We start from the raw sequence: 12,197 nt of genomic DNA on the forward strand, positions 1-12,197 counted from the left end.
ATGCCACTTATCAAATCTTCGGAAGAAGTCAGGGCAGTATACATCACCAAGGAGTAAATATTTTCAGACAAGATAGGCAAAAGAAGCCTTTCCATTTCAACAGGGAAAATAAGGCTCAGACCAGGGGTCCTCTATCCAGATCCCAGAGGGCCTGTGTGTCTACAGGTTTCCTAGCTTTCCTTCTTAGTACCAGCACTACCCCCTTAAGAGCTGGAAGAGGCTGGTAAACTGAATCAAACAAGCCAAAAATGAGCCAATTCAGGTTATTAAGGGCATAGCTGGACTGCAAAAGCACACAGGTCCTCCAGGATTGGAGACCTTTGACTCACACTGTCCTGTCCTGGTCTTGGAAGGTCTGTGTGTCTGCTGTCTGCTCATTCCAGCCCAGCTCTTAAAGAGCTAAACCAGCTGGTTAGCAGCTTAACTGGATGAGATTTAATGGTATAAATGTTTCTTTCAAGAGACCTTGAAAACCCACATGCACACTAAAACCCTTCAGGACCAGGATTGGATTTTTGGTATACATTAATTTAAAATAGCATTTAATTTCCTGATTTTGTGAAGCACAAAAAGTTTTGTTTTCTTTACTCTTAGTTATCATTTATCGTTAAAAAATCACAAACCTGAAAAGTCTCATATATGAAACAATTTTGTAAATAATTATTGAATAATTATTTGTATGAATACCCAGAGTTGAAAAGAAATCCAAAAGACACTGAGCTCAGCAGTATTTAGGTAACGTTTATATAGGTTCTCCAGCCTGATGCATCATAACCTGCCCTTATACACTGATTTCTACTGCCTGACACACGCCTGATTTGGTCAGGACATCTAGGACTAAAACTGAGATGGAAAATCAGTTTTTGGCAACCTGCTTTTAATTCATCAATATCAAAAGACTTTTCCAGTAATGTAGATTCTCCATTCAGTGCTTCTAAGTTTTTCCAGGTATAAATAAAAAAGACTAGTAAACAAATCACAAAAAGCAAAACTCTTTCTACGCATTTTTATTCATCATTATCTATAATACTAAATTATTTTTATACAATGGTTGTGTCTGGGTAGATGTATAATTGGTCACAGACTCTTAAACTGCTTTGATACTTCCCAGAAACTGGCCTTTAATGGAGTTGTCGTTGTGCCAGTCTCTCTGACTTCCCCAGCGCTATTGCGAAGGCACAAAAATGCTTTAAGAACTTCTTTCAAGCCAGTTATGCTTGTGCTGTGCTTTCAGAAAAATAAGACATCAATTTTTAAAGTTTAGGAATAAAAGTAAGTATGCCTACATTCTTGGGCATATTCGTTTCAACTACATTGTGAAAAATACCTTTCTTTGTTGTTATAAAAATGTTTTTATTGAGATGATTTTTTAGCACTTACCCCTTTTCAGTTCATCTCTTGCACAGGATATGCTGTCCACTCCCTTTCGGTCTAACAATATGAGCAAGCAACCGTAGTCAAGTAGATATATTCTTGGAGAGCATAATCCAACTAAGGGGCCGTTCACAAATACTCACTTTTGTATCTTCATTAAAGTACTGTTCTCACTCTCTTTTGGACTCATAAGCTGTTCAGTGATTTTAAAAGTATCTCGCGGTTGTATCTCTTGCCTGAGACTGGACTTCAAATGTGGACAGTGATGGAGAATATATGCAACCTATACAGAGATTATATACTGTTATAGGTGTATATATTGAGATGATTTCACCAAAGTCCTTCAATAAAAAAAAATTGAAAGGTTCGCGTATTTGATTTGATCCTGGGGTATAAATGAATAATACTTGAGAGGTATTATCATTGGAAACAGGAACTTGATAGGTTATACTGATTTTGGGGCCTGTGTGCTTGATATAACTACTGTAACTGAAAGGAGCATGCTAACGTTTAACTATTTTCTATTATTTTGAATAAAGTAATCCAACTTTACAATTATGATGTTTATATAGAACAAATGCTGTACATATATTTACATACAGTTTAACTGTAAAAAACATTAGTGGGTTCTTTTATTCAACATATTTAAAAACTATGAGATTACCACTGCCATATCAAACCAAACATAGATTTGAAGTACTTCCAACTGATCTGTTTTTTTCACTTGCATGACTAAAAAATTGCTATGCTGTGTGCCTCACATACATGCTTACCTGTGACTTTGTATAGATTTATTCACTGTGTAATATAAAGAACTGCATTTATCCTCCATGTCTGTTAGACTGCTCTACTTAAAATTACACTCTTAAAAGTTTTGGCATATACCAATATATATAATAAATATTGCAAATTTATTATTAGAGAACTCACACTGGAACAACGCAGCAGCCAAATGAACTGAATATTTTGGTGACACCTGTTTTTTAGAAATTAATTGAAAGAATTGAAATTATTTTCTGCCATTGAAAGAATTTTCTTCCATTCCTGACTTTGTTTTGGTTGATAAATGTGAGTAGCTGTGTATTTGACAATAATAATACTAAAACCCTTTTTTAATTGGCTGATGATGGAAGAAGCAGAGCTACCAATGAATGAAATACCTTTTGTGCAAGAAAAAAAACTTGTTTAAGAGTTGAATTTTATGCAATATCTAAAGAACTGTTCTAAGTGACTGTAGTGATGTGTTTTATAAGGGAAAGATGTATTTTCTTTTGACTGTTTTTGCTTAGGGTCAGAATGCAAATGTACAGTATTACTTTCATGAAAATTAAAAAGCAAACACTGCATTTTAGTGTTAATTAATACAATAATGTAGGAGGTTGGGAGTAGTTTGCATAGAAACAAATGCAATTATAATCATAAGTTTGGTGAATAAATAAATATCCGATTTCCCAGCTCATGACAGTGTTAAAACACAAAAACCTAAAGGTTCTATTTTTGTCTTCATTCAGAGGCTAACCAGTGTTTTTCTTTTCTCCTTGTTACCAGTTGGAAAGTTCTTCTCCAACACTAAACATTTGAAAACTGAACACCATAACACCAGTGTTACAAATGTGGCACGCCATTAATTGGTCACCTACTCTGCTTTTTTCCTCTGTAAAGAGTAGCTGTGTTGTTTTTCAAATTACTGTTCATTTCGTGCCCTCCCTATGGTGCTGAACTTCTTTTAACAGTTGCTGTTTTGTACACTCCAAGACCGATTTGAGCATTATGCACAGTCCCTTGTGAAAGAGGCGGACTTGTCTTGAATAGCAGCTAAGCCTGTGCCTCTCAGGCAGAGCCAATGAGAAGCCAGCCCACCTAATGTATTCCAGCTGCAGCAGTGGTTGACTGTTTTCCCCAGTGTGGCAAGTGTCAAATTACAAACAGCCTCCTCCTCAGTCTTTACCCAGGGAGGACTGGGGGAGAAAAACAGAGAGGATGCTTCAAAGGAGACATTCCCCAGGGTCTGGGTGGTACAGAGGGTTGTGTGTAACGATAGAAGCCCGAGCTTTTATCCAGCTCTTGTATAAAAAGTAAATGAACTTTGGGAAATAAGTTTGTGCAGAAACCACAGGCAACGAAGATAAAGGCTTCAAGTTACCATTGTTATATCCCTCCGTGAGCAGCTAAATTGTGTGGCACCGCCATTCCATGGTTTGAAAGAAAACTCACACTAGACTGTTACCTTCCAGAAGCTTTTTTTCACACACAGCACACAGACTCAAACTGTCAAACATCAAGAGTTCACTTTTTTTCATTTTGTACATTGGCCCAGGATAGCAAAATGATTCAATATTATCAGTACCATTTGTTACAAATGCCTTGGATGAACCTGATTTCGAAACTCATCGCAAACTAAACAGTCGGTACAATATGTTAATTAATATTCCTCAGCGAGTTTTTAATTCTTCCTAAAAAACCTGTCACTGAATGTAAAATGGTTTACTGTGTCTATAATTACATCCACCTGCCGTATTAGAAACTACAGTAAAAGCTAGACAAGAATCCAGTTCAGTTCCCTTCCTGCTATTTCTTTCGTGCAATATATTAGATTGTTATCTTTTTAAACATTCTGTTACACTCCATGTAACCTTCCACCATGCATATGGTGCAGTTCTGTTAATTGTGTCTTGAATGGAGGTCGCTGTGGGTAAAGGTCATCTAAATAATCGTGGGGCTAATAATTACCTTCGGTGCTCCTTTTCTTTCAATTAAGCGTCCGTCTTTCGTTAGGCCAGGGACTGAAGCCCAACAAAATGAGTCAGACATGTTTGACATTCAAGTCCCGAAGAACCATGAAATAGCTCCACAGAAGGCGTGAGGGGTTGATGGATGAGAAATGCACTTTGGGCCAAGGTATGTCTCTGTGGACACCATTGGGTTCTCGGTCGCTTAGCAACAGCTCAGCGCGCAGGGCCCTGTTATCTCTGGAGACTGATGCCCATCGCAACATCTACCTTGGCAGATGTCACAGCCGCGAGTGTGTGGGTTAACAAAACAACAATGTAATTAAACCAAAACTGAGTCAAACTGAAATGTGATGCCCCATCTCACGTGGGAGAAACGAGTCTAACGCTGTATTTAAACCCACTGTTTACTGAATTATGAAAGTAAAAAAGTAAATTCTTACATTTATTACAGATGCTTGAATATATACAAAATTGACATAGCAAAAGCTTATATATAAAGCTGGTGGTTTCCATGTGTACGCCAAGCACACCTATCTTGAACAATTGTAGGGTTTGGCACAGTCACAAAAACAAGAAAGAAAATTAAAAGATTAAGGAATGGATACAGAAGTGATTTAGCTCTGAAACATGAGTTAGAACGCAAAGGTCATTTGTCAGAACAAGAAAACTCAGTAAATCGTGTATATTCAACATACAGGGTTAGTGATATGTACTGCATTGTCTGTCCTTACACGCAGAACAAGGACTGGTAAAGTTTTTCGTGGCACTTCACTGTGAATTCAATTTATACAAAAACCTGAATTTAACAGTTAAGAGATCATAATAGTGTCGGGTTTTTCTAGTGGAACGTTATGTACATGTCTACTTCTTTTACGCCAGGAGGCGCTGTAAATCACGAAAAAGCTGAGCGCCGTAAAAACACTAATAAATATTAAAGATGTCAGGTCAAAACATTGGTATGAATTTAGGGGAGCGCAAGAGAGGCAAAGTTAAATCCGACTCTTGCATCAGATATCTACAACAGGATTTAACGAGTTTTTTATGCATTAATATCCCAGATTTGAATTTGAATCGACAACACATCTTTCTATAATACAATTCTTTAAGGACGTTAAATTTACAAAGTGCTGCGAACTGTCAAAATGATAAGTATTTAAGTCCAAACTCAAACATGCAAATATAGAAATACTTCACGTTCTCTGTGCTCAGATAAGGTTTTGACAGCAATCTAAGAAATGACTGACCTCCTTTGTCTACTAAAATACTGTGTGCGACTCGGCATGCTACAGGCAACTGCTCAACACAAAACAAAAATCCCTCAGCTTCTTTACGGACACCGAATCTTCTGCTTTTAACTTTGACATTTTCTTTGCACTTAATGTTATGTGTTATTGTTTAATAGGGGGAGACGGGCTCGAAAGGTTTACGTTGTGGGTGTTAAACCTGTCCACACCGCTACGCTTTTTCGTTTTGAGAGTGCTACACCCCCCCACACAAAAAAAAAACAGCCATCGCGGCTTATCATTGTCCGCCAAGCTTCTCCCCCCTTTCCCACCCCCAGCAGTGTGTACTAAGATAATGTGATTGCGCTCCCTCTCTGGATGCTCCACGCTACAGGATACCTCCATGTGCCCACTCTGCACGAGCGCTTCTTTCAAGCTCACACAGGGACCCTTGCAAGCATTCCCTTTAACTGGGTCCTCGACTACTGAGCCGAGTCGGGGGGAAAAGTTTCACAAAACAACGCGGAGCTCGCTACATAGAAGAGGTACAATCAAGCAAAGCTTTTATGAAAGAGGACACTTCGTTGTAGATCACAGCGGAGATGCTACTGTATAAGAACTCCAGACTGACTGCACTCAAGGACACACTGGGTTTTACAGCAACTCCCCCTACTCTACTGAGATGGTAGCTCCCCCCCATCTGTTCCCTACTTGTGAAATTCAGATTGAAGCAGATTGTAGTACTCTCCAGGTTGCAATGGCAACTGACTTGATGCAACAACAACAACTTTGGTTTCTTTAAAGAGAAGTTTTTTTTTCCAAGGAAAAGAAAACTTAAAAAAAATCGCAAGCCACCTTTTCCCCCACTGATGTAAAATAATATATACCTCGCACCTTTGGAAAATGTCCCAGGAATGTACAGTTTCTGTGGAAGAAATCCGTTCGTGGTGGGAAGTCCCTGCCATAGCTCATTTCTGCTCCTTATTCAGGACCGCTTTCAATTTACCAGACTTTGAAATTGAGGTAAGGGCGCAGTGATTTATTTCATTCATTAAGATGGTGCATTTGTTTTTCCGGTTGCGCGATTTAAACTTTAACTATACCCATCCGTGTTGCCACCTCCCTTTACCATGCATGAATGAAAAGTTGTGATGTTTAAGTTCTTTGTGATCTTTGGTCATTTTCTTTGATCCCCCTTTTAAAACACATTTACCTCTAAATTGATTTTCGATTACAGGGGTATAATGGGTTCCGTCAGAACACAGAAATGTTTTACTGGTTGATTCGTGTGCTTTTAAACAGCGATAATGTGGGTTTGTTTTGATAAATAAAGTTGGATTGTGAGAAGTCCGTTTGTTTGTTTTCGTATTCTAAATGGGTTTTTCATCGCTGTGCTAAGCGACCCCAGTCCAAATATTATAGCACTTGTAATTTTTGCTAACAAAATGAAATTATGTTGGATCAATTGCGCGCATACGGTTTTTTAAACGAAACACTGTGATTTTATTTCAGACGGACTTCAGTTTCTTGTTGTTCGTTGAGCATGATCATGTTGACCAGATGACTGTAATTTCTTGCATCATTATCATCATTATTATTATGGAAAAAGTCAAGTTCACCTGTCCTTTAAGTTTTATGGTCAGTTGACCTCAATTTAAGAGCATTGTTTACGGTGCGTGAGGGTATTAATGCATCTCGTTTCCAAAAGGAGGCTTTTTCCTGCTGAGCTTGTTTTTCTCATTCGCCTACAATGCTGCTTGAAGCTTTCCTAAAGTTCACCCCGATTCAAAACTGAGGGTTAAATTTGAGAAGGTGTGCATTTGTATGTGTTTGTAGTGAGATGTTTTGTTGTAATCGATCACACTTCGAGCGCCGCAAGTAGAGAGGCTAACTGTTACTGTTACGCTACATCGCGTCTAGCTGTACGAGTGGGGAGGAAGTTTAAAGGCAGTCGAGCTGCGTTTTAGGTTTAGGGTTCAAAACGCTTCCAGTTAAGAACGGTTGCTTGATCCCAGAAAGATCTGAGGAAATCTGAGATTTGGGGGAAAAAAAACGAGGAAGGTCAACATCATGCATCAGCACCCCTCCTCCTCCTCCAAATCCAAAGCATCGCTTTGTTATTGGGAAGGGGAGAAAAACACCACACGCTGTTCAGCTCAAGTGAAGTTGGCTTTCTCTCTGCTGCTTCGCCCATTGTGTGAATGATTGAAGGTCCCTTGCCGAGGAGGCTCGGTGTCAGAAACGAAATTTTGAGGTCGATTACCCCTTCCACCCCCCCCCCCTAAAATGTTGCGCGTAATGCGTGGACTCCCCTCCGTATGTTATAAAACAAACCCAACCTGAGAAATAAAACTTGGCGAGACCGTAGAATATCGGTGGGGCTCATTTCCCTTTTCCAATTGGCTGCGTGAGTGTTATCGCAGCTGCTGTAAACTGCAGGTTTACACGCTGGTTTTGCGATGTCGACGAGAGGAACGTCTTAATCTAATTCCCCAAGGCTCACCCAGGGTGACGCATGACACGACTCTATACATTTAGGGTGGTCGAAAGAAGGTGATGCGGTTAGCTAGCTGGGGTAGCTGGAGATTTTGCCGTTTGCAAGGGGACGGCGCCTCGTGGCTTGACTGTGCAGACCCGGAGGCTGAAGCCCCATCGATCAGGAATATCTTAATCTGATCGGGAGCGCCGATTATCCAAGGTCACGTTACGTTCAGCTGTAGATCGGCCGTTCACCGCAACCATTACAAGGCAAGTGGACTTGTGCAGGGGGCGAGTAAAAATGTCGTTGTCTCCGCTGTCGCGGGACGTTATGTCCGCTTTGATGACCCTCCCAGGCCTCGTCGCGGGGTGTCCTGTCATGTGACCACCCTCCCAGTGAAGGAGCGTTCACTTGTCAACACGTAGGACACGGTTTGGTAACTCGTACGTTTGTCGATGATAAAGGCATTGTACCTTAGCACGGGCAGTTTAGGAAGCAAGCTCCCTGTAATAGTTGAGATTCTTGTGGATTTTCCTTCGTTCAACGTGGAGTAATGCGCGAGGAGGCGTGTTTCTCTGAATAATTATACATTGTCAGTTCTCCTAAGTAATGCCGACAGTCTTCTGTCAGACTTCTTGACCAGTTGTAATTATTGAGGTCAACAAAACTAACAAAAACACAACCTATAAGAGTTGTATTGTCCTGCGATCATTTCCAATAAGCGGCATTAATGTGCACGTCTGTCATTAATCTGGATGGAATAGAACAGTGTCACCATCTACTGATGAGCAGATGCTGAGTATAGTTTTAACTGTTTTTTTCCATCCCCATGACTCTTGAAGTTAGTTACATGTAGGTGTGTCTGTGCATTGTCAACCACATCCTGCACAACTTAGGTTCTATATGGCCACCAAAATGTAATTTTGGGATATGAAATCAGTAAGATGTGAGTTGCAAAGCACAGTCTACTAACCACATCATTTAAATGTAGCCTGATAGATTAATTGCTAACGGATATGACTGACAAAATTGTAGACTGGCGTGTGTCTGTGTCTCGTAAGTGTGGTATTACTTTAATTAGAACAGCAGTGACTTAAATAGACGTTTGGCCCCCGTCTTTGCTGTGTCTGCTTGGCGGTGTTATTTAGCAGCAACTTGGCTGTTGTGGTCTTGTGGTTCTGATTCTGTGCAGATTTCACTGCTTCTGTGATATTAAACTACAGAACGTATTTGGACTTACATTTACTTGTCAGGGTACTTAAAACCCAGGGAATTATTCCACAGTGCAACATTTATTAGTGCTCATACTATTATTATAACAGAATGATAACAGACTAGCAGGCCAGTGTTTCCATTTGACGAATTTCTGAATGGGTGTTAATGGACACTCATTTCGTGGAGAAAAACATTACGAATGCAGTATATCTTGAAAACCGATGCTCATTTAAAGATTATCCAGCAGCCTGTATGAAAGCACTAAGTAGCACAGAATTTAGAGATCTGAAAAATGGGTTAAGAATGTTTTAAGGCATAGTTAAAATCAAAAGTGCATTGATGATTAGAAATTGAAACAAATTAAATTAGAATAGAATAACGATGCACTTTTCTCGAACAGATTTTGTAATATATGTTTATTAGCGTATTCCAGGATTGCTTTATTTCTTCTAAAACATTGCTTTTGTGACTTTGTATCCTTGAGTTTGCTCTTAATTTTACAATTCATTGGTCCATTTTCATCACACTAGTCTTTGGGAATGTCTTGGCATATTGGAATCTGAGGAATAGTTGACAATGTCCTAGGTTAATGTGCTGTCCTGAGTAGAAATCCCAGAAAGTCAGTGTTGCATTGTTATAATGCTGTTTTTTCTGGAGGAAAATATCTGAATATAGTAGAAAAACAAAATAGATAAAGACCGAGTGTGTAATAACTGAGCCACCATCATCAATGAATTATAAACAAGCATTTTTGTGTGATAAATTTGCTGTAGGGGGGGGCAGTGGTTAGCATTGCTGCCTCACAGTGCTGAGGGCCTGGGTTCAATTCCCAACCTGGTGTGCTATCTGTGTGGAGTTTGTATGTTCTCCATGTGTTCATGTGGGTTTCAGGATGCTCCTATTAATTTACGAAATCCAGAGACATGCTGGTTGGTTAATTGGCTTTTGGGCAAATTGGCCCTGATGTGAGTGTGTGCATGTATGTTTATGTCTTTGTTTCTGCCCTGCGATGGACTGGTTTATCCTGTCTTGCGCCTGTTGCTTGCTGGGATAGGCCCCAGCTCTCCTGCAACCCTGAATTGGCTGAAACGTTTACAAAATGGATGGGTAGTTTGCTGCTGAAGTTCTTGCCGAAACTGGAAGCTGTCCACAGGCTAAGTCTAATTGCATTCACTTCTTAAAATGTGGTTTAAACCCCTGTCAACCGCCATATCTTGAAATGAAAGGAGGTGGTTAGGTAAATAATTGAATGGATTTTTTTTTTTATTTTTTCATTTAGTATAGTGATTTTGCTTGTAGTTCCGTTGAGTACAGAAGGTCCTGTGTTCATTCTTCCATTTATTTTTTCTGAATTGTGTAAACTCTGACAATACAGAGGGTGTTCATGTCACATGGAGAGGAGAGTCCAGAGAAACAAATATGACTTCCATAGCACAGCAACCTGACTCCCTTTATACTTTATGTGCTGTAGGCTCTTATACAGTTTGAATTGATAAAGCAGGAAAGCACCGTATTTTATTTTGCTTTGACTAAAAGTAACAGGTCTGAAATATTGCTCGATGTTGTCTTATTGTCTGCATGTTATAAAACCTGTAATAGATGAGGCTGCAGTACAGTGGCAGTCTTATCCATTTCACTGGAGTACTAGAGTAACTAATTAGAGCAAAGGCAGGTGTATCTGTAATGGGAGAAATTCCCACAGTGAGTTGTCTCCTTTGTTCGTGATCTTGTGCATCATACTTGTGGGACATTAACTTATTCACATAAGAGTTTACACATTAGAGTATACCATTGGCAGATCTAGTTTGTTTGGCTGATATAAGCTAATTGATCTGAAGCATCAGATCCAGCTATGTTGTGAACAGTCCAGGGCAATGGTTTTAAAAATATGGCTGGGTAGCTTGTTCCCTGTAGCTTGTTGTGTAAAGAAATGCCTGGTCTTGGTGTTAAATGCACATCCCTGTAGTTTCAAGATGTGTTCACTGGTAGATCTTTTACTGTTGATAATGAAGAAGTCCTTACGTCTGCCCATAAGTAACATTTTAAAATGTATGGGCAAAAGTCCTGCTTGATCCTGGGAGTTCTGTGAATGTGATAATGTGAGGCGGAATGGAGTCCATGTTAGCATAATTGGAAACATTTATGTTAAGGAGGAAATTTTGCAGAACACGGAAGGCCAATAAATAATTTGGTGGTGTTTCCTGGGGTTTAGATTCAAGCAATAGTGAAGAACTTAGGCTATTCAGTGAGGTGGCATCAGAACCCGGAGAGGATCACACAGCAGTGTGAAAACAATTACTGTTCTGAGAATTATTATGCATATAATTTCTAGAAAACAATAGAACAAAATCAAAAATGAAAATAGAGCACAATATCAGATCGTACCAATAAATCTGTCATGATTGTTGTGTGCTGGATTTGGAAAGATGAGTAAATTGAAATACGTTTGTCATTGCTCAGACTTTTGAAGAAAGTCACAATTAAATTGGGGAAAACACCAGTCATTTACTTATGATTTATGGAGTCAACATTTCAGCACAAAAGCATGCCTTCTTCAGGGTAAGCTTTTATGTTGAAATGTTGGTTCAATATATCGTACTTTCATGTCTGTCTTGGGAGATATTTTGAGACATGAAGATACGGTATTTCAGTAGAATGTTTATTCATATGAACTACTGTTATGCTGATTAGATGCCATCAATGCTCATTATAGTTTAAGAGATGTCATTTTTATTCTTTAACTTTAGGCTAATCTTTTTAAGTGCTTTATAAAGCCGAAGTGCAAAATGCTTAATCTGTGAGAATGCAGTTAAAGTGCACAAATTTTTATTCATGCTTTAGGTCACCTGGATTCTTGTAAATGTTGTATCAATGTTACAGGTAATCTGTTTGCTAAAGGTCTTGATGTTCATGTTGTATAGGGCTTTTCATCCCAAAGAATCCCAACGTATAACCTTTGACATGCAGGGACCCATTGTATGCATTAGAGTAGAAGAAAAGCCCATGAGGCCACTGACTCCTGGATGAAAGATACGTCATGACCGTTTTTTTTTCATCCAAGTGCTGTTTTTGCTTTCTTGGGGTTTTCCCTAAGTTGAGGTGCATTTGAATATTAGGACTGAGCTAGTTGGTAATGTATTGGGAATGCTGGATTTGATCTTTTTATTCTAGAAG

At 39.2% G+C, this 12,197-nt stretch overlaps 2 protein-coding genes across 4 annotated transcripts in view; one reads left to right on the forward strand and one right to left on the reverse strand.

Annotated features, from left to right (window-relative positions):
- slc25a18 (solute carrier family 25 member 18) overlaps nucleotides 1-6,284 on the reverse strand; it is a 36,202-nt gene extending 29,918 nt beyond the window's left edge. For 2 of the 3 annotated variants that reach the window (XM_088923990.1, XM_088923988.1), the window contains exon 1: nucleotides 1,381-1,417. The gene's annotated coding sequence lies outside the window, so the exon portion shown is untranslated. Of the gene's footprint in view, nucleotides 1-1,380; nucleotides 1,418-6,216 lie in introns of those variants that run through there. The other variant, XM_088923989.1, reaches the window with a different exon arrangement.
- cecr2 (CECR2 histone acetyl-lysine reader) overlaps nucleotides 6,233-12,197 on the forward strand; it is a 77,312-nt gene continuing 71,347 nt past the window's right edge. Inside the window, exon 1 of the mRNA XM_088923987.1 lies at nucleotides 6,233-6,352. Coding sequence (XP_088780113.1) covers nucleotides 6,233-6,352 — 120 coding nt within the window. The remainder of the gene's footprint in view (nucleotides 6,353-12,197) is intronic.

Source organism: Atractosteus spatula, chromosome 8 (genome assembly GCF_055471065.1).
Source record: "Atractosteus spatula isolate fAtrSpa1 chromosome 8, fAtrSpa1.hap1, whole genome shotgun sequence".
Taxonomy (NCBI): Eukaryota; Metazoa; Chordata; class Actinopteri; order Semionotiformes; family Lepisosteidae; genus Atractosteus; species Atractosteus spatula.